The 24,243-nt window shown below is 44.1% G+C and overlaps 1 protein-coding gene across 3 annotated transcripts in view; it reads right to left on the bottom strand.

Moving 5' to 3' along the window:
- Positions 1-24,243, bottom strand: part of TECPR2 (tectonin beta-propeller repeat containing 2) — a 133,887-nt gene that overhangs the window by 76,145 nt on the left and 33,499 nt on the right. For all 3 annotated transcript variants that reach the window (XM_003933371.4, XM_010343958.3, XM_074394327.1), the window contains 3 exons: positions 12,612-12,740; positions 12,086-12,217; positions 7,790-7,947 (listed from right to left, as the gene is read on the bottom strand). In XM_003933371.4, the coding sequence (XP_003933420.3) occupies positions 7,790-7,947; positions 12,086-12,217; positions 12,612-12,740 (419 nt within the window). The remainder of the gene's footprint in view (positions 1-7,789; positions 7,948-12,085; positions 12,218-12,611; positions 12,741-24,243) is intronic.

The following is a 24,243-nucleotide window of genomic DNA, read 5'->3' as shown; positions in this document are numbered from 1 at the left end:
GGCTCAATGTCCAGCCTGACACTTAGTGGGTACACGGTCTATGCATTTATTGAACTTCTCTGGACCCGTTTCCCACACGTAAACCAGGCAGAGTGACTCCCATCTCAAAGGCTGAAGTGAGGAATGAATGAGATAACCTACGTGAAGCACAGAAGCAATGCTTGTGACACTAAGTCCCCACAAATGTTCAGCTGTCCGAATGAGGCTACAAGCAGCTCACAGTTGAGAGCTGCCTCCGTGCCACTGCTTCCCCACTAGACCTTGTCCAACTTGAGCTGTGCCTCTTCCCATGCTCCCTGCACACAGCAGCACACCCAGCCACAGAGGCCGCCCAGGGCCCACCCACACAGGCACACAGAGAGTTATTTTTTTGCAGGGATTTTCCACACACCAGAATCTCACAGGTCCCTCTGGTACTGCAGTAACTAAATCCCTTTGGATAGGGTCCAAGGAGGATATCATATATCAAATTTAGCTTTGAAATAATGATCATTAGGATTAACCAAGGGTGTTTTGACACCGTGGATCTTTCATGGACAATTCTGTAAACAGCATCGTATCTGATTTCTGCCTTTGGTGGGTTTATTCTGGAGAGGTCCTCTAAAGAGAGCAACCCAGAGGAATTCTGGCAAGGCAGCCCAAAACCTCTTCCTCTTGCCTTTCCTGTCAAATCAATTTCTCTTGGCGATCCAATTTTTAAATGTTTTCCTTCTATTTATAGGGCCCTTGAAAAATCCCTTGTCATTTCCATTTTGACTGGTTCATCTTATGTAACTAAAGCACTCATGTTAACAAACATTTAGTGATTCCTACATCCTGTAAGACACAGTGTTTGGTGCTGTGGGTAAAATGAAGAATAAATAAGATGAGGTCCTCAGCCTGTCTCACAACACCACGGCTGACCCACCCGAGCAATTACAGCAGCATCTGAAAGCACCACATCTGAGGCTCAAAGAGCTGCTCAAGGAGCTCAGATCAAGGTGGTACATCTGAGTTGGCACAAGAAGGGGAGGTCCTCAACACCGAGCAGACTCTTGCCCCTGGAAGAGAGGGGAAAGGAGCCCTGCTGAGCACAGTCCTGAGAGTGGCTGGCTCTAAAACTGCTGAATAGCTGGGCATGGTGGCTCACGCCTGTAATCCCAGCAATTCTGGAGGCCAAGGAGGGAGAACTGCTTGAGCCCAGGAGTTTGAGAACAGCCTTGGTGACATAAATTTAAAAATTTATCCAGGTATGGTGGTGCCTGTGCCTGTAGTCCTAGCTACTCTGGAGGTAGATGGAGGAGGATCACCTAGGCCCAGGTGTTCAAGGCTGCAGTGAGCCGTGATCATGCCATTGCACTCTAGCCTTGGTGACACAGCAAGACTCTGTCTCTAAAAAAAAAAAAAAAAAAGCTTCTGAAATGTGTGGTGAGTGGGTGGGTTGGTCAAAGGCAGCAGAGTTGTGAAGAACCAACCAACCAGAGCCAGGTACAAACTGTCCTAAGACCCGACTCAGCCACCATCACTTGCAGTGCGATTCTGCAGTTCCTGTTGGTACTTTCTGAATTTGACACTGAAACGCCAACTTTTAAGGTCTAAGCATTTCAGGATTCTAAAATCATAAAAAATTTAACATAATTTTTTTTTTTTTTTTTTGAGAAAGAGTTTTGCTCTTGTTACCCAGGCTGGAGTGCAATGGTGCGATCTCGGCTCACCGCAACCTCCGTCTCCTGGGTTCAGCAATTCTCCTGCCTCAGCCTCCTGAGTAGCTGGGATTACAGGCGCGTGCCACCATGCCCAGCTAATTTTTTGTATTTTTAGTAGAGATGGGGTTTCACCATATTGACCAGGACGGTCTCGATCTCTTGACCTCGTGATCCGCCCGCCTCGGCCTCCCAAAGTGCTGGGATTACAGGCGTGAGCCACCATGCCTGGCCCCATAATTTCTTAATTTAGGTAGAGATGATTTCCAGAAAACTCACTAACGGCTTAAAAAACGCTTAACTCGGCCGGGCACGGTGGCTCAAGCCTGTAATCCCAGCACTTTGGGAGGCCGAGGCGGGTGGATCACGAGGTCAAGAGATCGAGACCATCCTGGTCAACATGGTGAAACCCCGTCTCTACTAAAGGTGCAAAAAATTAGCTGGGCATGGTGGCACGTGCCTGTAATTCCAGCTACTCAGGAGGCTGAGGCAGGAGAATTGCCTGAACCCAGGAGGCGGAGGTTGCGGTGAGCCAAGATCGCGCCATTGCACTCCAGCCTGGGTAACAAGAGTGAAACTCCGTCTCAAAAAAAAAACCAAAAAACAAAAAACAAAAAATGCTTAACTCCTTTTATAGGCCACACTGATATGAAAGGAGTGTTTTCTGGTGAACAAATTCTAGTTATAAAATCGCATTTTTTGATCATGCGCATCATGTGTGGTGCCACAGACCTAATATGCTGAAAGCTCACAGCACCCAAAATGGGGGCCTGAAAGTCTAAGCTGGGCGAGAGGAAGGATCCACAGCAGCCTTGCCAGAGATCTCAGCAGCTAAACCCCCACCGCTATCCAAACAGATGGGCTGCTGCCAGGCCTCCAGAACTGGCTGCTGGCTCTTATGATGCAGATAGATTACATCATCTCCTCCTCCCTCCCCAGGGCAAGGGCTGCTGCCAGGGAGGACCTCCCTGGGCACACAGGAGACACAGTAACAGGTACGCAGAGGGCTCTGACACATGAAACACTGCAACATGAATACACAGCACAGCAAACCCACGGTTGGGGGTGGCCGTGGTCTCTGAGGTTTTCTGGATGTAACACACATGTCATCCGGTCTGAAGAGGTTCACAGACTTGACGGGAAGAGGACCCCTCGTTCTGCCGGAGCCTCCCAACCTGCCTGCGCCTCTCCTGTGCTCAGTGCCCTGCCTTCTTCCGGAATAACGTCTCTGGCCCGTTTCTGGTCAACCCCTACACTGCTGCCCTGAGAGAGCCCAACTGAGGCCACTGCCTGCACTCTGTCCCCACCAGCACTGCATTCCCTCCATAGGCACCCGCGTCACACACCAACGTGCTACCACACGGTCCCTCTCCCAAAACTCCCACCAGGACACACAGTCCCCTCGGCCCAACTATCTCTCTTTGTTCTCTTCTACAAAAACACTCCTCCCAAAAGCTGTCCGTACTCACTGTCCACTCCTCTTTCAGCCCTTGCAATCCCTTGGCCCTGCAGATGAGGAGGGTTGTGCAGGGCCTCTGTGCTACAGACTCAAGTGACCCCAGCCCTGGGTCTCGAAGCAGCTGCTATATCCCTTCATGTGGCCTCCAACTCCTCTGACCCCCCAACTCCAGTTCTCTCCTGATGCCGTTTCCTCTTCTAGAACACGAGGCCTCCCCACATCTCCCTAGGCGAGCTCCTGTCATACGCCAGCGGCTACATGCACAGCTCCCTGAGAGGCACACCCGCCACCCACCTCCCAGGCCAGCTCTCCACTGCAGGGACAGGACATGGGGGTCCACAGCAGGCTGTGTCATCTCCTCCTCCTCCCCGTACCTTCAGGTGTCTCAGCGTCCATCCACGGCATGTCCACTCAGCCGGCTGCATAGACCACAGACCTATGAATCATCTCCAGCTCATCCCTCTCGCATCCCAGAACCAACGTGGCAGCAAATCTGTCAGCCGTGCCTTGGAAGCAGTGCTCCACCTATCCTGCCCGACCCTGCCGTCTCCCACCTGGATCACCCAGAGCTCTTGCTGGCCCTGCTGAGCTGCCACACCTGCCCTCTCCCGTATATTCCAAACAGCAGCCAGAGTGACCTCCCCAGTTTGGCCACAGCCCTCTGTGACTGGCCACAGCACTGGACTGAAAGCCCCCCGGACAGGGCCCACAAAGCTGATGGGAGTGGCTCCCTGCTCCCTGCTCCACAGAGCCGGCCTGGCTGCTCAGATCCTCAATGCGCAGGACCCTCTGCCTCCAGGGCTTCTGTCCAAAGGTTTCTCCCACTAGTTGCCTTCTTGCTTCAGGAATCAGCCCAGGATATCTCAAAAGAGGCTTCCCTGCCATCCTATTAAAGGGACACTGGTGTCCCCTGCTCCCCCGTCTCTGGCTCTGCACCCTCTGACATGTTTATCTGTTCACCATTCTGCACGCAGCTCCCCAAGACTAGAGATCTGTTCTGCCTGGTTCACATCTGTCCCCAGATGAGGAGTAGTACCTGGAGCAGCGCAGAGGCTCAGTGCAAAGCTCCAGCGCTGAATGAATAGGTATTCCCTGCACGGATTCATCCAATGTCAAGGTGTCAATGTCATCTGTATCTGGTGACCTCATTTTCCCCTCTGGCCAAGACTTCTTCCTCGGGCTCCAGACCTGTCCACAGACTCTCTTTGGTGACTCCCATGTGGCCACTTGACAGGCCTGTCAAATTCCCTATGTCCACAGCAGAGCTCCTCATGTCCTGACCTCTGGCCCAGTCTTTCCCAGACTCCATCTCAGTCAATGGTTTCCCTGGACTCCCACGGCAGCCTCCCCGCTGCTTCCCTGGACTTCTGCAGCAGCTTCCTCCCCACCACTCCCCTGGACTGCCAAGGCAGCCTCCTCCCTGCTGCTCCCCTGGACTCCCGAGGCAGCCTCCCCACTGCTCCCCAGGACTCCCACAGCAGCCAGTGCCCTAGTCCCTTCTAGCTTAAACATCTAAGCCTGGCCCAGTTGAGGTCTTGGCATATGCTGTTCCCTGCGCCTGGACTGTTCTAGCAGCTCTTCCTAGGCTTTAGCTCAAATATCACCGCCCTGCTAGAGGCCTTTCCTGGCCATCCTATCCAAAGGCAACATCCTGACCCTCGCCAGCACTCCCTCATGTTTCACCCTGACCGCTCTCTTTACAGCACTGACGCCTCTCCTCTCATCCTGCTGACCCGAGGTCTCTCCCGCCGTGTCTGAGGGCAGAAGCCTTGTCTCCTCGATGCCTCCTTACTCACTGCCACGCCCCCGTGTACATGCCCAGTACCATTCACTGAACACTTGTGAGGGAAGCACTGCTTCCAGGGATAGACGGACACAATAGTCTACAGCAGAACGCAAGCCTTTCAGACACACGTTAAAAACATTTCCTTTTATTCTACTAGCCTCCATTTCTGCAGGGCTCAACAAAACCTCTCTCCTTCTGAGAAGGGACACAGGGACAGGTTTATTTGTTTTTGCATCCTATAACAGTTCCTGGGGCAGAGTATGCTTTCAATCACTGTTCCTGAAAGACCTGACAGAAGCACCAGGAGAGGTTTACAGGAACTGCGTGGGGCTCCACACAAGAGAATAAAGGGCCAAGTTTGTTTTTTGTTTTCGTTTTTGTTGTTTTGAGATGCAGTCTCACTCTGTCACCCAGGCTGGAGTTTAGTGGCACAATCTCAGCTCACTGCAACCTCCATTTCCTGGGTTCAAGCGATTTTCCTGCCTCAGCCTCCTGAGTAGCTAGGATTACAGCCACCTGCCACCACGCCTGGCTAATTTTTGTATTTTTAGTAGAGACAGGACTTCTCCATGTTGGTCAGGCTGGTCTTAAAACTCCTGACCTCAGGTGATCACCTGCCTCGGCCTCCCAAAGTGCTGGGATTACAGGCGTAAGACACTGTGCCTGGCTATTTGTGTGTGTGTGTGTGTTTTTTTTTTTTTTTTGAGATGGAGTTTCGCTCTTGTTACCCAGGCTGGAGTGCAATGGCACGATCTTGGCTCACCGCAACCTCCGCCTCCTGGGCTCAGGCAATTCTCCTGTCTCAGCCTCCTGAGTAGCTGGGATTACAGGCACGCGCCACCATGCCCAGCTAATTTTTTGTATTTTTAGCAGAGATGGGATTTCACTATGTTGACCAGGATGGTCTCGATCTCTCGACCTCGTGACCCAACCGCCTCAGCCTCCCAAAGTGCTGGGATTACAGGCTTGAGCCACCGCGCCCAGCTATTTTTGTGTTTTTAATAGAGACAAGTTTTCACCATGTTGGTCAGGCCAGTCTCGAACTCCTGACCACAAGTGATCTGCCTGCCTCAGCCTCCCAAAGCGTTGGAATTACAGGCATGAGCCACTGCGTCCAGCCAAGGGCCAGATTTTAAGAGGGGTTGTTGGGAATAGGACCCACCTGAAAGGTAATCGGTTCTCAATCCCTCTCTTTACACCCTGCCTTCCTTCCAAAAAGACACAGTGCAGTAAGACATTGACAGATGAACCAGGATAAAATGCCAGAGGCACAGGATATTGGCAGAGGGAATGTCAGAACTAAGATCTGGAGGACCATAAATTCCACTGAGTTCTCCAGGGGCCAGTCGTGAAGCTGCAGATACAAAAGGCCAGATTGTTGATGGGATTAAGAAGGTGTTCAGCATGGAAAACAGAAGTCAAAGGGGAGGGATGAGAGTGTCTTTTAATAGCTGCAGGGCTGCCACGTGGGAAAGACAATCAACTTTTGTGTTGCTGCAAAGCCCAGAACTGGAATAACGGACGGTGACTGCGACCGCAGAGGCTGGCTCCACCTGTCTGCCTCATCCAACTCTCCAGGACGGCCTGTCACCAATGGCACCAGCCTCAGGGCCTCATCGACGTTTGCCAATCTCACCATGTCTCCCAGTCCCTGCTGTTGCTTTCCACAAGGCCAGCCACAAACCCTCCCCATGTTCGGTGACCATCAGCTACACTGCCCCCATTCTATGTAGGCAAACAGTGCCCTTTCCTGGGAGACACAGATTGGAACTCCTCCAGCTGCCATCGGCCAATCGGCAACCCATGACTGCAGACTCATCGACTCATGATCTGTGCTGATGCCGCCCTCTGCTACCCACCCCCACGATGGCCCCAGTGCTGCTCCTCCTCAGCATAAGGAGGGGTCAGCTCCACCACTCTGCCTACCCCTCCTCACCCCATCCCCACGCAAACTTGCTGCAGAGTCCTACAAGCGTGTTTTATGGGCTAGAGTGGGGATGATGAATTACAGGTCCCCCAGGTGTTCCAGCTGCCTTTTCCCACGCAGCTGCTGTGGCAAGTGGACTTCTCACTCCCTTCCTCCACATCACCAGTCAAAGGAGGAACGATCTCTCAACCTGGAAGCCATGCCTTCAGGATGTCTTCCTTGACCCTTCAGCTGGACAAAAGTGTGTCTAAACTCACACAGCATCCTGTGTCCATATACCAAAAGACGATCAACTTTTGTGTTGCTGCAAAGCCCAGAACATACAATAACGGACTGTGGCTATGACCACAGAGGCTGGCTCCACCTGTCTGCCTCGCCCAACTCTCTAGGACACCACCAGCCTCGGGGCCTCATCAATGCCTGCCAATCTCACCATGTCTCCCAGGCCATTTTGGTCCATAGCAGCTGATACAACCATCAACAAGTGTTCTATCTGCATTTCCATTTCCACAACAGAGGGCTCAGATCTGCCACGTTCACATCACTGCTGAGCCTGCCACAGTGCACAGGGGCTCATGGTAGACAGGTGCTGAATAACGAGCCCCACGACCCTGACTCCTCACCAGAGCTGGGTGGAGAAGGAGCCTACACAAGGAACAGACAGACCAGGCCACTCCTGAGGCTTTTCCAGGCTGACTGTGGCACCCTGCAAGGCAAAGTGGCTGTGTGTGCAGGCTCCTGCAGCTCTGTGACAAGAGGAACCGCTACTCTTGTCTGCCTCTGGGAGGAGGAATCCTAGGCAGGCACAGGGCCCCACCAGGAACCTCAGGCTTGGAGCCACTGTGGGCTTGCATTCATCAAATAGAAAACCCTAAAAGCACCTTCTACAACAAGGCCCAGCATTGAGGCCAAACTGGAAAACTTGTGAAACTTACCTTTTCCTTGGTTGTGTTCCAATTTGCCTTACAGACTTTTCTTCAGTGTAAAAGAGCAGACTTCTTTGCAGAGTAGAGACGAGCAGCACCTTCTGGCTGTAATCCAGCTGCACAATGGAAGACGGCTCCTCCAACACCAGCTGGGAGTTACAGAGCCCCTGGCAGAGAAAGTCCGGTCACACCTCACATCAGCACCAGGCTAATGAACGAACCTCCCCTAGGACATATCAGTGTCATTCCTGCAAGCAGTGCTTAGCACATATCTTACCACATATGCTTTCACTCTCTGTAGATTCAGCCTCAGCCCACCGCAGTGAGATGATCTGACTGACAGGAAAATAGTCCATACTAACATCTCTCTCATGCTACCTCCACTTTGACAAGAAACATTTTAAAATGTGCATAATTTTAAAAAACATGTTCTCAGTAGATACACTCTTTAGTATGCACTGTAGCTGGCTCAGGGATGATGCAGGAAACATGTGGAGTTCCAAGAAGAATCCATAAAGATCTAAACAGAAATATGCTGCACTGTGTCTACTACTTATTCTATTACAGAAAGATGGAATGGAACTTTCTAAAAAATTATTGTGAACATGATCAGCTCTATAAGTTCATATTACAGTCTCCCCTCACAAAGGGTTCAAAGCAGTTTTGAGGACATTATGCCAACTGAAATACATTACACCAATGGAAAGGGTCATAGAAAACAGGAGGTTAGAAGAAATTAAATGTTATTAAATACATAAAATGATACTAATATAAAGTGATACTTTATAAGACTAGCCTGCATAACACTGTGAGATCCTGTCTCTACAAATTTTTTTTTTTTTTTTTGAGATGGAGTCTTACTCTATGGCCAGGCTGAAGTACAGTGGCGCGATCTCAGCTCACCGCAACCTCCGCCTCCCAGGTTCAAGTAATTCTCCTGCCTTGGCCTCCTGAGTAGCTGGGAACACAGGTGCTCACCACTGCACCCAGCTAATTTTTTGTATTTTAGTAGAGTCAGGGTTTCTCTATGTTGGCCAGGATGGTCTTGAACTCCTGACCTCAGGCAATCTGCCCGCCTTGGCCTTCCAAAGTGCTGGGATTACAGGCATGAGCCACTGTGCTCAGTCCCGTTTCATCAATTATTTCAGAAATATTGCTATAACATCACTGACATTTTGTGGAGAGAAGCAGGGAGCAGTGATAAGATTTGTTGGTAAAACTTACATACACTAAATTTCATCCTTTTTAAGGTATACAATTATATGAATTTTGACAAATTTGTAGTTATTTAACCACCGCCAAAATCAAAATAAATTTTTTTAAAAAGTAAAAAAAAATTTACTCAAAAAAAGTAAAAAAAAAATTACCAATTAATAGTGTTTATTATAAGCCCCAAACCCACAACCTTTTGTCATTCATAAAACCACTTTTAATCATGTTAAGTATCCACAAGCATGTTAACTTAAAACTCTGTTATTAAATCTATACTAAATAAATACAAAAAAAAAAAGTTGTGGTTAGCTACAATCACCCGCTTAAAACAACTAACAACCCCCCAAACCCACTCAAATTCACTATACTCTAGTATATAAAAATGTATTTCATTCATCGATTACTAATCAAACTCCACAAAACACACCTCCATAAATAATAATCAACATCTCAAATAACCCAACATAATCAAAATGTAGAGGAGAATCTCTTGTACCCCAGAGGTGGAGGTTGCAGTGAGCCGAGATTGCACCACCGCTCTCCAGCCTGGGCAACAGAGTGAGACTCCATCTAAAAAAAAGAAAAAAGAAAGAAACGGGGTTTTGCCATGTTGCCCAGGCTGGTCTCGGACTTCTGGGCTCAAGTGATCCTCCTGTCTTGGCCTCTCAACGTGCTGGGATTACAGGTATGAGCCACCATGCCTGGCCGGAGCATAGGTACTTTTGTATTCTCCCTTCTGCTGGACATTGAAATACACCCAGTGGTTCTCTCAAGGAAAAGCACTTGTGCAACTACTGCAGCTGGGAGCTGAGCCAGCTGCTTTTTTCACAAAACACCATTTTTATTTGAAATGCTGTAATTATTCAAACTTGGGTATTTAGCAGACATTTTCTGGGAGGAAAAAACAAAACAAAACAAAACAAAAGCCTGTCACTTCAAGGAAAACAAGCAACGATATTTGCTGCTCTCATGTGAAGATTAGCAATCTGAAGACCTGTATCTCCCTGTGAACTTGACATGATTCCCAATAGCTAGAGACTTTCCTGATTACAATGATGTTTATGTTAACAAAGGTACTTTTTTGACATTGTATTAGAAAATGTATCAGCTGGCACAGTGGCTCACACCTGTAATCCCAGAACTTTGGAGGGCTGAGGTGGGCAGATGGCTTGAACCCAGATGTTCAAGACCAGCCTAAGCAACATAGTAAAACCCTGTCTCTATAAAAAATACAAAAAAATCAGCCGGGCATAGTGGAGTGCACCTGTAGTCCCAGCCACTTGGGAGGTTCATGTGGGAGAATCACCTGAACCTGGGAAGTCAAGGCTGCAGTGAGCCGTGATTACACTATTGTACACCAACCTGGCTGAGTGGTGTGAGACCATGTCTCAGAAAAAGTGTCAACATTTGGAAGATCTGTATCACTCTGTGAACAGTATTTTCTAAGTGACCAACACATAATGCTACAAAATCCAGCATAGGTAAAGTAGATTTTAATATAACAGAGTAGAAAAAAATTCACCCATGTGGTCTCAGATTCCATATTTTTACTAACCTTTAGAGAAACTGTCATTTGTTATTTGTAATTATAACGTTTAAACCAACTACCATTTGTCAATATGAGGATATTATTAAAGAATGTCTACAATTATCTGAAAAGGCTATCAAAATATTCCTCACATTTCCAGCTACAAGTTTGTGTAGGGCCAGATTTTCTTTATATACTTCAATCGAAACTATGTATGGCGACAGATTGAATGCAGAATCCAGCCATCTTCTGTTAAGCTGGATAATAAAGAGATTTGTAAAAATATAAACCAAGGCCACTCACTCTTCTCACCTGTTTTGAAAATAGAAGTATCAGGCCGGGCGCGGTGGCTCAAGCCTGTAATCCCAGCACTTTGGGAGGCCGAGGCGGGTGGATCACAAGGTCGAGAGATCGAGACCAACCTGGTCAACATGGTGAAACCCCGTCTCTACTAAAAATACAAAAAATTAGCTGGGCATGGTGGCGCGTGCCTATAATCCCAGCTACTCAGGAGGCTGAGGCAGGAGAATTGCCTGAATCGAGGAGGTGGAGGTTGCGGTGAGCCGAGATCGCGCCATTGCACTCCAGCCTGGGTAACAAGAGTGAAACTCCGTCTCAAAAAAAAAAAAAAAAAAAAAAAAAAAAAGAAAATAGAAGTATCTTCACAAAATATATCATTTATGTTCACATATTGTGGATTTATTATCTCACTAAGTTTTAACTTCTAACACGGTGTACTTGGTAGATTTAACCCATATAAGCAAAAATGCTTTGAGGTCCTCTTTCTAAGAGTGTAGGGGTCTTGTGACTACAAAGCTTGAGAACTACTACTAGAGAATATTTGTACTAGGTCCACCTAGGATCAGAGGGACTGAAAGTCTCTCAGCTAATAACTGCTGAATTCCCACAGTGCTCTAGGAATGAAGGCTACAAATGAGAAACAAAGGACTGTGCCACCAAGTAATTCAGTTTGGTTGCAGACACACAACAAAACAAGACCCAGCAGACTGTCAAAGGCATGGGCGTGGAAGCAGAGCCTTGGTCTGAAAGCAAGCCTGTGAGCTGCAAGCCTGCACCCCTGGGCTAGTTCCTGTTTCTAGGAACTAGCACTCCTGGAGCTCCTATTTCTTCATTTTCGCCATACTGCCACCTAACCTCCTCTGTCACTTCCTGTCACATGAGGTCCTCTCACACAGCCCAGGTGGCTGGCAGTGAGTCCTCCATCCATCGAAGTCACTGACTTGTCCACAGTTAGGATTCCGAAGTGTCTGGCGTCATTCTTACTAACCTTTCCAGGAAGTAGGAATGATAACAGCTTCTTTTCTAAGCAGAAGTAATACACAACAGCGGAATGAAAAAAGCGAATGTTCTGCTAGGTCAACTCCTTCGTCACAGAAGTGGAAGCTTATAAAATATAGCTATAAAAAGTAAATGTCATAAATAACAATTGAGATTATAAAGGGATGGTGATCAAGAATACAAACTGACTAAAAATACAATTATAAATATAGTTTTTCCAAACATAAGAAGGCAAGAGCCAACAGTATTTCTGAAAATAATTTTACCTGGTCTAGATCCAGAGAAGAATAAACAATTTTGCCTTTGTCATCTCCAGAGAACAATTTCATTCCATTGGGGCTCCAAGCCAGAGCTGTAATGCTATTTTTGTGAATACCAGTGACATCAAATCTCCGAAGCTATGAATAAGGGATAAAAATGTACACACAAAAAAGAAAAGGATAAATGCTGTGAGCTGGGGCTACATGGACAAGGTCTGCAATTGCTCCAAGTTACAGAAGAGCTGGTTTCCTAATCTCGTTTTCCAAGCAGAACCCTGCACAAGGTTCCATCTGTCTAGTCATGTTCAAAACCCACAGAGAGCTCACCACGAGAATATTAAGCAAAAATGAAATGACCCACATGTACTTTATGCCAAGTGTCCAACCCAGAACAGAAACGTTATGCAATTATAAACAGCACAGTGGTAAGCTTCTCTGAGCATAAATTTGCTAAGCAGATGAGGATTTCTCATTTTAAAGACCCATGAGAATTTGCCAAGAAGTTAACAATGCAAAGATCATTAGTGCTCACCTGTTTATTTCTCCCTGGCAATGAAGAGACAAGTTGAAAAATTGCAACCCTGCCAGAGGCTGTGCCTGCTGCCACCAGGTCATCAAAGCAGCTCAGCAGCTTCACCACAGTGATAGATTCCATCTTCCCCTACAAGACAAAACATTGAAAACAAACGAATCTGTAACTATGTAGGCTTCAAAAATGTAAAACAAAGACATGACCAAAGGAGTGAATAACTTCATCAGGCTGCAGCCCATACATATTCTTGATTGAAAAGGTATATGAATCAGAAAGACAGTTACATCTGTTAAAATAAAATAAAATAAAAACAGGGCTGGGTACGGTGGCTCATGCCTATAATCCCAGCACTTTGAGAGGCCGAGGCGGCTGGATCACCTGAGGTCAGGAGTTTGAGACCAGCCTGGCCAACATGGTGAAAACCCATCTCTACTAAAAATACAAAAATTAGCCAGATGTGGAGGCGCATGCCTGTAATTCCGGCTATTTAGGAGGCTGAGGCAGAAAGAATGGCTTGAACCCAGGAGGCATAGGTTGTAGTGAGCCAATATTGTGCCACTGCACTCCAACCTGGGCGACAGAGCTAGATTCCATCTCAAAACAAAACAAACAACAACAGAAACCAAAACCAAAGCCAAATATACCTATGCAGTAGTGCAGTGGTGAAATCACAGTTCACTTCAGCCTCAACCTCCCAGCCTCAAGCAATCCTCCTACCTCAGCCTTTCGAATAGCTGGGACTACAGATGTGTGCCCCACACCCAGCTAATTTTTATTTTTTTATTTTTTATTTTTGAGATGGAGGATTTTTTTAGTAGAGACAGGGTTTCACCATGTTGACCAGGATGGTCTTAATCTCTTGACCTAGTGATCCACCCGCCTCGGCCTCCCAAAGTGCGGGGATTATAGGCATGAACCACTGCACCCGGCCTAATTTTTAAATTTTTTTCTAGAGACAAGGTCTCACTATATTGCCCAGGCTGATCTTGGTCTGGACAGAAGGGATCCTTCTGCCTCGGCCTCCCAAAGTGCTGGGATTATAGGCGTGAGCAACTGTGTGCTGCTCTCATCCCCCAATATTTTAATGTTAAAATACATATAACATAAAATTACCATGATTCCTTTTTTAAGTATACATTTCAGTGGTATTCAATACATTCATAATGCTATGTAATCATCACCAGCATCCATCTCCAGGACTATTTAATCTTGTAAAACTGAAACTGTACCTATTAAACAATAATTTCCCATTCATCCCTGCCCCCAGCCCCTGGCAACCACCATTCTACTTTCTGTCTTTATGATTTTGACTACTCTTTGTTTTTCAATCTCCTTAAATTCCTTTTACCATGATTTGGACTACTCTAAGTACTTCCTATAAATGGAAGCAAACAGCATTTGTCTGGTTTCTGACTGGCTTATTTCCTCAACACAGTATCTTCAAGGTTCATCCATGTTGTATCATGTACCTTTTTAAGATAGTAACAGTCTTATATGCATACACTACATTTTGTTTATCCATTCATCCACTGATGGACACACTTGAGTTGCTTCCCCATTTTAACTACTGTGAATAAGGATTCTATGAATACGGGTGTACAAACATTTCTTTGAGATATATTGCTTTCAATTATCTTAGGTACATACCCTACCCAGGACTGAATTTTGGTATCATATGGCAATTCTATTTTTAATTTTCTGAACAACCACCATGTTTTCTAGTAGTGGCTACATTATCTTACATTCCTACGAAGGATGCACCAGGGTTCCAATTTCTCACATCCTCACCAACGCTTGTTATCTCCTTGTTTTTTTGACAGTGGCCATCCTAATGGGTGTGAGGTGTAGTTTTGACTTGCATTGCCCTAATAATTAGTGATGTTTATCTTTTCACGTGCTTATTAGCCATTTGTTTACCTACCATGAAGAAACAGATATTCAAGTCGTTTACCCATTTTTGAATTGGGTTTTTTTTTTTTTTTTGAGATGGAGTCTCCCTCTGTTACCCAGGTGAGAGTGAGTACAATGGCACAATCTTGGCTCCCTGCAACCTCTGCCTGCCAGGTTCAAGCAATTCTTGTGCCTCAGCCTCCCAATCAGCTGGGATTACAAGTGTGTGCCACCATGCCTGGATAATTTTTGTATTTTTAATAGAGACGGGGTTTCACCATGTTGGCTAAGCTGATCTAGGCCTCAAGTGATCCACCTTCCTCAGCCTCCTAAAGTGCTGGGATTATAGGCATGAGCCACTGCACCTGGCCTCACTGTTGAGTTTTAAGAGTTCCCAATATATCCTGAATATTAATCCCTTATCAAATATGTGATTTGCAAATATTTTCTCCCATTCAGTGAGTTGTCTTTTTACTGTTGGTAGTGTTTTTGATGTACAAAAATGTTTAAATTTTCATGAAGTGCAGTTTGTCTATTTTCCCATGTTGCTGTGCCTTTGATGTCATATCCAATAAATCACTGTCAAATCCAATGTTGTGATACTTTTGTCTTGTGTTTTCTTCTAAAAGTTTCATAGTTTTAGTTCTTACATTTAGGTCTTTAATCATTTTGAGTTAATTTTTTTTTTTTTTTTTTTGAAACAGGGTCTCCCTCTTTTGCCCAGGCTAGAGTGCAGTGACACGATTTTGGCTCACTGCTACCTCCGCCCCCTGGGTTCAATGATTCTTGTGCCTCGGCCTCCCAAGTAGCTAAGATTACAGGATTGCACTACCACACCCAGCTAAGTTTTTGTATTTTTAGTAGAGATGGGGTTTCCCCATGTTGGCCAAGCTGGTCTCGAACTCCTGGCCTCAAGTGATCCACCTGCCTCGGCCACCCAAAGTGCTGGGATTACAGGTGTGAGCCACCAGGCCTGGCCATTTTGAGTTAATTTTTGAATGTAGTATTAGATAAGGGTCCAACTTCATTCTTTTGCATGTGAATATCCAGTTTCCCCAGTACCATTTGTTGAAAAGACTGTCCTTTCCCTGTGGAACAATCTTTACATCCTTATCAAAAATCACTTGACTGGGTCAGGTGCAGTGGCTCATGCCTGTAATCCCAGCACTTTGGGAGGCCAATGCAGGTGAATCACTTGAGGTCAGGAGTTCAAGACTTAACTATGTAAGAGGGTTTCTCAGTTCTCTATTTATTTCATTGGTCTATATGTCTATTTTTATGTATCATGCTGTTTCTTTATTATTATTCCTTCATACCACAGCCAAGTCCAACACACTTTTAATGACTGCAGTTTTTCTAGTAAGTTTTAAGTTCAGGAATTGTGGGATCGCCAGGTTTGCTGGGGCTTTTCAGGGTCTTTTGGGATCTCATATGAATTTTAGAGTAAGTTTTTATATTCTTTTATATTCTTTTCTTTTCCAGGTTTGCTGGGGCTTTTCAGGGTCTCTTGGGATCTCATATGAATTTTAGATTAAGTTTTTATATTCTAAAACTCCCAAAGCAAAAAAAAAAAAAAATGGCCTTGAGAGTACAATAGCAATTGTACTGAATTAATTTATGAATTACTTTGGGTGGTATGGACAGCTTAACAATATTGTCAGGCTAGACAGGGTGGCTGATACCTGTAATCCCACCATTTTGGGAGGCCAAGGCAGGAGGATCACTTGAGTCCAGGAGTTTGAGACTGGCCTGAGCAACATAGTGAGACCTCACCTCTACAAACTTTTTTAAAAAGCTTTAATTGCTTTAATTTTCCAGGGATTAAAGTAAAAAATAAAAATAAAAAAATTAAAAAAAGAAAAGAAAAAATAGCCAGGCATAGTGGTACATGCCTGTAGTCCTAGCTACTTGGGAGACTGAGGTAGGAGGATCACTTGAGCCTAGGAGATTGAGGCTGCAGTGAGCTGTGATTGTGCCACTGCACTTCCACCTAGGTGATAAGGCAAGACCCTGTCTCCAAAAAACAAACACACACACAATATTAAGTCTTCCAATCTCTCAACATAGAATGTGTTTCTATTTATCTATGTCTTTAATTTCTTTCAGCAATATGTTTCATTGTATGAGTCTTTCACCTCCGTGGTTATTCTTTTTAATGCTATTTTAAGTGGAATTTTCCTCTGAATTTCTTTTACATATTATTCATTGTTGTTTAAAAATGCAACTGATTTTAGTGCATTGACTTTGTACGCTGCTACTATGCCAGTTTCATGTATTAGTTCAAACAAATTTTTGTGGAATCTTCAGGGTTTTCTACATATAAGATCATGTCATCTGCAAACAGAGATACTTCTACCTCTTCCTTCCCAATGTTGATGCCTCTTATTTCTTTCCCTTGCCTAATGACTCTGGCTAAAATTTCCAGCACTGGGTCGAAGTGACAAAAGCATCCATTATGCCTTGTTTCTGATCTTAGAGGAAAAGCTTTCAGCTTTTTACCCTTATGTATGACTGTTAATTTATTTTCATATATGGCTCTTATTATGTTGGGGTAGTTTCTATTCCCATTTTGTTGAGTGTTTTCAATACCATGAAAGGGTGTTGAATTTTGTCAAATGCTTTTTATGCATCAGTGGAGTTGACCATGTGGTTTTGTCCTCATTTTGTTAAAACAGTATATTAGGTAACTGACTTTCATATGTTGAACCATCCTTGCATTCCAGGAATATATCCCGCTTTGGTCATGATGTATAATCCTTTTATTATGCTGCTGAATTTGATTTGCTAGTATTTTCTTGAAGATTTTTCCGGTGTGTTCATGTTCATTAGGGATACTGGTATGTACTTTTCTTGTGGTATCTTTTTTAGTTTTATTATCGGTGTAATTCTAGCCTCATTGAGTGAATTCAGAAGTATTCCCTCCTCTTCAACTGAAAAAGTTTGAGAAGAAATAGTGTTAGTTCTTTTTTTTTTTTTTTTTTTTTTTGAGACGGAGTTTCGCTCTTGTTACCCAGGTTGGAGTGCAATGGCGTGATCTCGGCTCACCGCAACCTCCGCCTCCTGGGCTCAGGCAATTCTCCTGCCTCAGCCTCCTGAGTAGCTGGGATTATAGGCACGTGCCACCATGCCCAGCTAATTTTTTGTATCTTTAGTAGAGACGGGGTTTCACCATGTTGACCAGGATGGTCTCGATCTCTCGACCTCGTGATCCCCACCCACCTCAGCCTCCCAAAGTGCTGGGATTACAGGCTTGAGCCACCGCGCCCAGCTTAGTGTTAGTTCTTGTTTAAATGCTTGGTTAAATTCACTGGTGAAGCCATTGTATCTAGAGCTTTTCCTTACAAGGAGATTTTTGATTATTGATTCTATCTTCTTACTAGTTATAGATCTACTCAGGTTTTCTATTTCTTCATGGTTTAGTCTCAGCAGGTTTTGTGTTTGTAGGGTTTTGTCCATCTCATCTAGATTATCCAGTTTGTTGGTATTCAGTAGATCACCATCCTGTCATAATCCTTTTTATTTCTATTGAATCAATAGCAAGGGCCTACTTTGTTTCTAAAAAAAGGTTTTAATAATTTGTGTCTTCTCTCATTTCTTGGTCCATCTGGCTAAACATTTGTCAATTTTGTTGATCTTTACAAAAATTCAAATTCAACTTTTGGTTTCACTGATTTTCCCTATTGTTTTCTAGTCTCTATTTCCTTTACCTCTGTTCTAATCTTATTATTTCCTTCCTTCTGCTAGTTTTGAGTTTAGTTTTCTTCCTTTTCTAGTTCCTTAAATTATAAAGTTTAGGTCGTTGATTTGAGATTTTTCTTATTTATTAATGTATGCATTTAAAGCTGTAAATTTCCCCCTCAGCACTGTTTTCACTGCCCTGTAAATTTTGTTATGTATATTTTAGTTGTCATTCATCTTTAAGTATTTTTTAAAATTTCCTTTGTAATTTATCTATCCATTGGTTGTTTAAGAGTATATGGTTAATTTGCACAAATTTGTGAATTCTCCAATTTTCCTTCCATTTCTAATTTCTAACTTTATCCTGTTGTGGATACAATGAGAAGATGCTCTGTATATCTTTTAAAATCTATTGACACTTCATTTGTGGTTTAACATATGATCAATCCTGGAAAACATCCATGTACATTTGGGAACATGTATACTATTTGCATGGAATATCTTTCTCTATCCTTTCACCAGCAATGTCTGGATCTAAAATGAGTCTCTTATACACAGCATATAGTTAGATTTTGTTTTTTAATATATGGAGTTTTGCTCTTATTGCCCAGGTTGGAGTGCCACGGTACAATCTCAGCTCACTGCAACCTCCATGTCCCAGGTTCAAGCAATTCTCCTGCCCCAGCCTCCTGAGTAGCTGGGATTACAGGCTTGTACCACCACACCCGGCTGATTTTTGTATTTTTAGTAGAGACAGGATTTCATCATGTTGCCCAGGCTGGTCTCAAACTCCTGACCTCAGGTGATCCACCTGCCTTGGCCTTCCAAAGTACTGGGATTACAGGCATGAGCCACCGTGCCTGGCCCAGATTGTTTTTAAAATCCATTTTAACAATCTTTGTCTTTTGATTGGAGAGTTTAATCCATTTACATTTAAGGTATTAACTAATAAAGAGGGATTATTTCTGTCCTTTTGTTCTTTATTTTGTATATGTCTTAAGGTTTTTGTCCTAGTTTTCTGCATTAGTATCTACTCTTGTGACTAGTTGATTTTTGGGGGGTACATTAAAATATTTAAAGTCTCTTCTCATTTCTTTTTGTGTATATTCTACAGTGATTGTCATTACCATGGGGATTACATTTAACATCTTAAAGTTATAACACTAATTTAAATTTCTATCAGCTTAATTTTAATAACATAGAAAAGCTCTGTTCCATTACAGCTTGGTCCTCAACCTTTTTGCTTATTGATACCACAAAATTAGACCTTTACAAATACTGTGCCCCAAACTGTGAAACAAATAATTAAATGCCTTAAAAATTATTTTACCAAAAAAATTATTTTAAATTATGTAGAAAACAAAATGTGGGCCGGGCAAGGTGGCTCACACCTATAATCCCAGCACCTTGGGAGGCTGAATCACCTCAGGTCAGGAGTTCCACACCAGCCTAACCAACATGGTGAAACCCTGCCTCTACTAAAAATACAAAAATTAGCCAGGTATGGTAGCACACACCTGTAATCCCAGCTACTTGGGAGACTGAGGCAGGAGAATCACTTGTATCTGGGAGGCAGAGGTTGCAGTGAGCCAATATCATGCCACTGTACTCCAGCCTGGGCAACAGAGCAAGACTCCATCTCAAAACAAAACAAAACAAAACGTGGATTTACAAACCAACATTACAGTAATACTAGCTTTTAGACTAATTAAAAAAAAAATTTAGTCTCTTACATCATGTAGAAAACAAAAATGCAATTATAAACCATTGTTACAGTAATACTAGCTTTTATAATTGCCTATATCCTTCACCTTTTTTTATAACACTCTGAATATATCAGCCCACCATATTCTGGCCTCCAAACTTTGTTTTCGTTTGTTGTTTTTTGCTTTTTGAGACAGATTCTTGCTCTGTCATCCAGACTGGAATGCAGTTGCCTGATCTCAGTTCACTGCAACCTCTGCCTCCTAGGTTCAAGTGATTCTTGTGCCTCAGCCACCCAGGTGGCTAGGATTACAGGCACGTGTACCACCACACCAGCTAATTTCTGTATTTTTAGAGATAGAGTTTCACCATGTTGGCCAGGTTGATCTCAAATTCCTGGACTCCAGAAATCCAGCTGCCTTGGCCTCCCAAAGTACCAGGATTATGAATGTGAGCCACTGCACCTGGCCCCTCCAAATATTTTGATAAGAAATCTGCTTATAATCTTATTGGGAGTCCCTTGTATATGATGAGGAATTTCTCTCTTGCTTTTTTGAAGTCTTTTTTTTTTTTTTTTTTTTTGTCAGCTTCCTCATGTTGAATCTTTTTTTGAGACAGGGTCTCACTCTGTTGGCCAGGCTGGAGTGCAGTGGCTCAATCAAAGCTCACTGCAGCCTTGATCTTCCAGTCTCAAGCAATTTTCCCACCTTAGCCTCCCAAGGACCTGGAACTACAGGCAAACGCCACCTCACCTGGCTAATTTTTTTGATTTTTAGTAAAGATGAGGTCTTGCTACATTGCCCAGGCTGAACTCGAACTCAAGTGATCCTCCTACCTTATCCTCCCAAAACGCTGGGATTACAGGTATGAGCCACTGAACCCAGCCTGAAGATTCTTTGATTTTCATTTTTGGGAGTTTGATTGTAATGTGTGTTGGTGTGGGTCTTTGAGTTCATCTTACTTGGAATTCATTGAACTTCCTGGATGTTTATATCCATGTCTCTTGACAAATCTGGGAAGTTTCCAGATACTATTTCTTCAAATAATCTCTCTCCCCCTTTCTTTTTCTTCTGTAACTCCCATAAATCATACGTTAGTTTGCTTGATGATGTCCCACAGGTCCATTGGGCTCTGTTCATGTTTCTTCAAACATTTTTCTGTTTCTCAGACTTGATAATTTCAATATCTTATCTTCAAATTCATCTGCCTGCTCAAATCTGCCTTTGAAGCCCTCCAGTGAATTTCTCATTTCAGTTTTTGCATTTTTCAGTTCCAGAATTATTTTGTTTCGTTTTAGGGTTTCTATCTCTTTACTGATATTTACATTTCATTCATGTACTGTTTTCCTTTATTTTTCTTTTTTCATTTTTTAGACAGAGTTTCTCTCTGTTGCCCAGGCTGGAGTGCAGTGGCACAATCTTGGCTCACTGCAACCTCCATCTCCTGGGTACAAGCGATTCTCCTGCCTCAGCCTCCTGAATAGCTGGGACTACAGGCTTGTGACACTATGCCCAGCTGATTTTTGTCTTTTTCAGTAGAGGCAGGGTTTCAACACGTTGGCCAGGCTGGTCTTGAACTCCTGGCCTCAAATGATCTGCCTGTCTCAGCCTCCCAATGTGCTGGGATTACAGACATAAACCACCGCACCCAGCCTTTGCACACTGTTTGACCTTTCTCCACATCTTCTTTTCTTTTTTTTAATCATTATATATATATACATATATATATATTTTATCTCTCCACATCTTTTTTACTTTATTTTATTTATCTTTTCAACAAGGAGTCTGACTCTGTTGCCCAGGCTGGAGTGCAGTGGCATGATCTTGGCTCACTGCAACCTCCGCCTCCTGGGTTCAAGCCATTCTCCTGCCTCAGCCTCTCAAGTAGCTGGGATTACCGGTGCACACCACCATGCCCAGCTAGTTTTTGTATTTTTAGTAGAGACAGGGTTTCACCATTTTGGCCAGGCTGGTCTCAAACTCCTGACCTTGTGACCTGCCTGCCTCAGCCTCCCAAAGTGCTGGGATTACAGGCACGAGCCACTGTGCCCAGCCCCAAATCTTCTTTAGTTCTTTGAGTATCTTTAAGAGAGTTGTTTTAAAATCTTTGTCTAGTAGGCCTGCTATGTGATCTCAGGAACAGTTTTGGTTGGTTGATTTTTTTCCTTGGAACACCATACTTTGTTTCTTTGTGTGCCTCACGATTTGTTTTGATGAAAACTGAACATTTAAATCTAATAATGTGGTAACTCAGAAAAGCAGATTCCCCCCTTTCCAAGTTTACTGGGTTTTGTTACTCTGTGTATGTTGTGTGTGATTCTTTTTGATTACTGTAGGCTGTCCATGCCAAAGATCAGTCTAGGGCAGGCATCCCCAAACTTTTTACACAGGGGGCCAGTTCACTGTCCCTCAGATCGTTGGAGGGCCACCACATACTGTGCTCCTCTCACTGACTACCAATGAAAGAGGTGCCCCTTCCTGAAGTGCGGCGGGGGGCCGGATAAATGGCCTCAGGGGGCCGCATGCGGCCTGCGGGCCGTAGTTTGGGGACGCCTGGTCTAGGGTATAAACTTAGGGTCTTCTCAGGTCTATTCTGTGCCTATCCCTTTTCCTAGGCATGCACAGTCACTTCTTAATTTTCTCCCCTATATGCAGTTGCTTTTCAATGTAGTATTCTCTAATATCTGGCTCCCAAATGGGAAAAAATAAATGTGAAGGAAGAGAGCAGATCACTAGCTCTTTAAATCCCCTGGAAGTCATGTCCATTAGAGGGAGAAGAACTTGAAAACAATGAGGGAGGTGTAATGACAATGGCCACCCATCTCTTTGACTGAACCTCTATGATCAGAAGTAGCAATCAGGAGTCAGAGCACAGACCCCAAATATTTAGAGGACAGGATGCTTTTTGTCTATTCTGGCTCCCACAAGCTTTGTGTAAGCTCTAGGAACATCAGCATAGCTGCTTTCCACAGAATTGGGGTTGCGGAGTGCCTAGCTGCTACTGTGCTAAGAGTTGAAATTGACCAAAATTAACCACAATTTGCCATCCAAGCCTTCTGTAGAAGCTGTAAGCGTCAATAGACTTCAGAGTTCCAAAATAGTTGCATCAGACAGATCCTGCCAGTAAAATGGATGTCTAGGTGTAGAGACAGATTATTGGTGCTTCCTCTTCCACCATTTTCCCCAAATACTCTCCTTCTTTTCTAGGTTTTTAATCTTTGAAACAAAAACACAAAAACAAAAAACTTACCTCATTTCTAATGAAAAAAATGTCGATCAATCAACTATAAATATACTGAGCTCTTATTAAAAGACTGGCTGGGTGCAGTGGCTCAACGCCTGTAACCCCAGCTCCTTGGGAGGCCAAGGTGGGCAGATCACCTGAGGTCAGGAGTTCAAGAGCAGCGGGACCAACATGGCAAAACTCCGTCTCTACTGAAATTACAAAAATTAGGCTGAGCACGAAGGCGCACCCCTGTAATCCCAGCACTTTGGGAGGCCGAGGTGGGCAAATCACCTGAGGTCAGGAGTTCAAGACTAGCCTGGCCAACATGGTGAAACCTCATCTCTAAAAAAAGAAAAAAGTATATATATATAAATAGCCAGGTGTGGTGGCATGTGCCCGTAGTCCCAGCTAGTAGGAGGCCAAGAGAGGAGAGCCACTTGAACCCGGGAGGCAGAGGTTGCAATAAGCCGAGATTGCTCCACTGCACTCCAGCCTGGGCAACAGAGCAAGACTCCATCTCAAAAAATAATAACAATAATAATAATACTAAAGAACTTCAACAAGAGAGGTATTTCCCCCACCCCCTGCTCAAAAAAACCAGGAATCTGGAGTTACAAGAGCTGTCCCAGATCCAAGTTCTACTTTTCCTGATCAACAGGGACAACTGATGAAGTGGATACTTGTTATCCATAATCTACCTGCCCCACAGGTTTATTGAGAGGATTACAATATACCTAAATGTGACTTATAAACTGATTCCTTCCATGTTTTGGTTTTCAGATCAATGATCCTATTAAAGCTTAATGTGCTGGGTTATTAAAAACCACATGTATAAGTATTCCTCACAGACGTTCAGGCTTCTAGTCTGAGTGCTCTTTTTTGTTTTGAAAGTATTCATTCAGAAAAAATTATACAACTGTTTTGACCTTGCTAAGATATATGGCAGTATCTTCAGTAGACCATTTTAATTTTCAATATAGTAATTTATATAGTAATCAATCTGCCAAATATGCAAGAATACCCTCCTTACTCTGGGTACCAAGTGAGCTGCTACAGCAATACAAAATAAAGTAGGTCACAGTCCCGGCCCTCTTAAAGCTTAGCTGCTGCACCGAGACAAGCACATGAAAAGCCG

Source organism: Saimiri boliviensis, chromosome 2 (genome assembly GCF_048565385.1).
Source record: "Saimiri boliviensis isolate mSaiBol1 chromosome 2, mSaiBol1.pri, whole genome shotgun sequence".
Taxonomy (NCBI): Eukaryota; Metazoa; Chordata; class Mammalia; order Primates; family Cebidae; genus Saimiri; species Saimiri boliviensis.
Note: the sequence above shows the minus strand (reverse complement) of the source record. Positions and strands in the feature narration are given on the sequence as shown.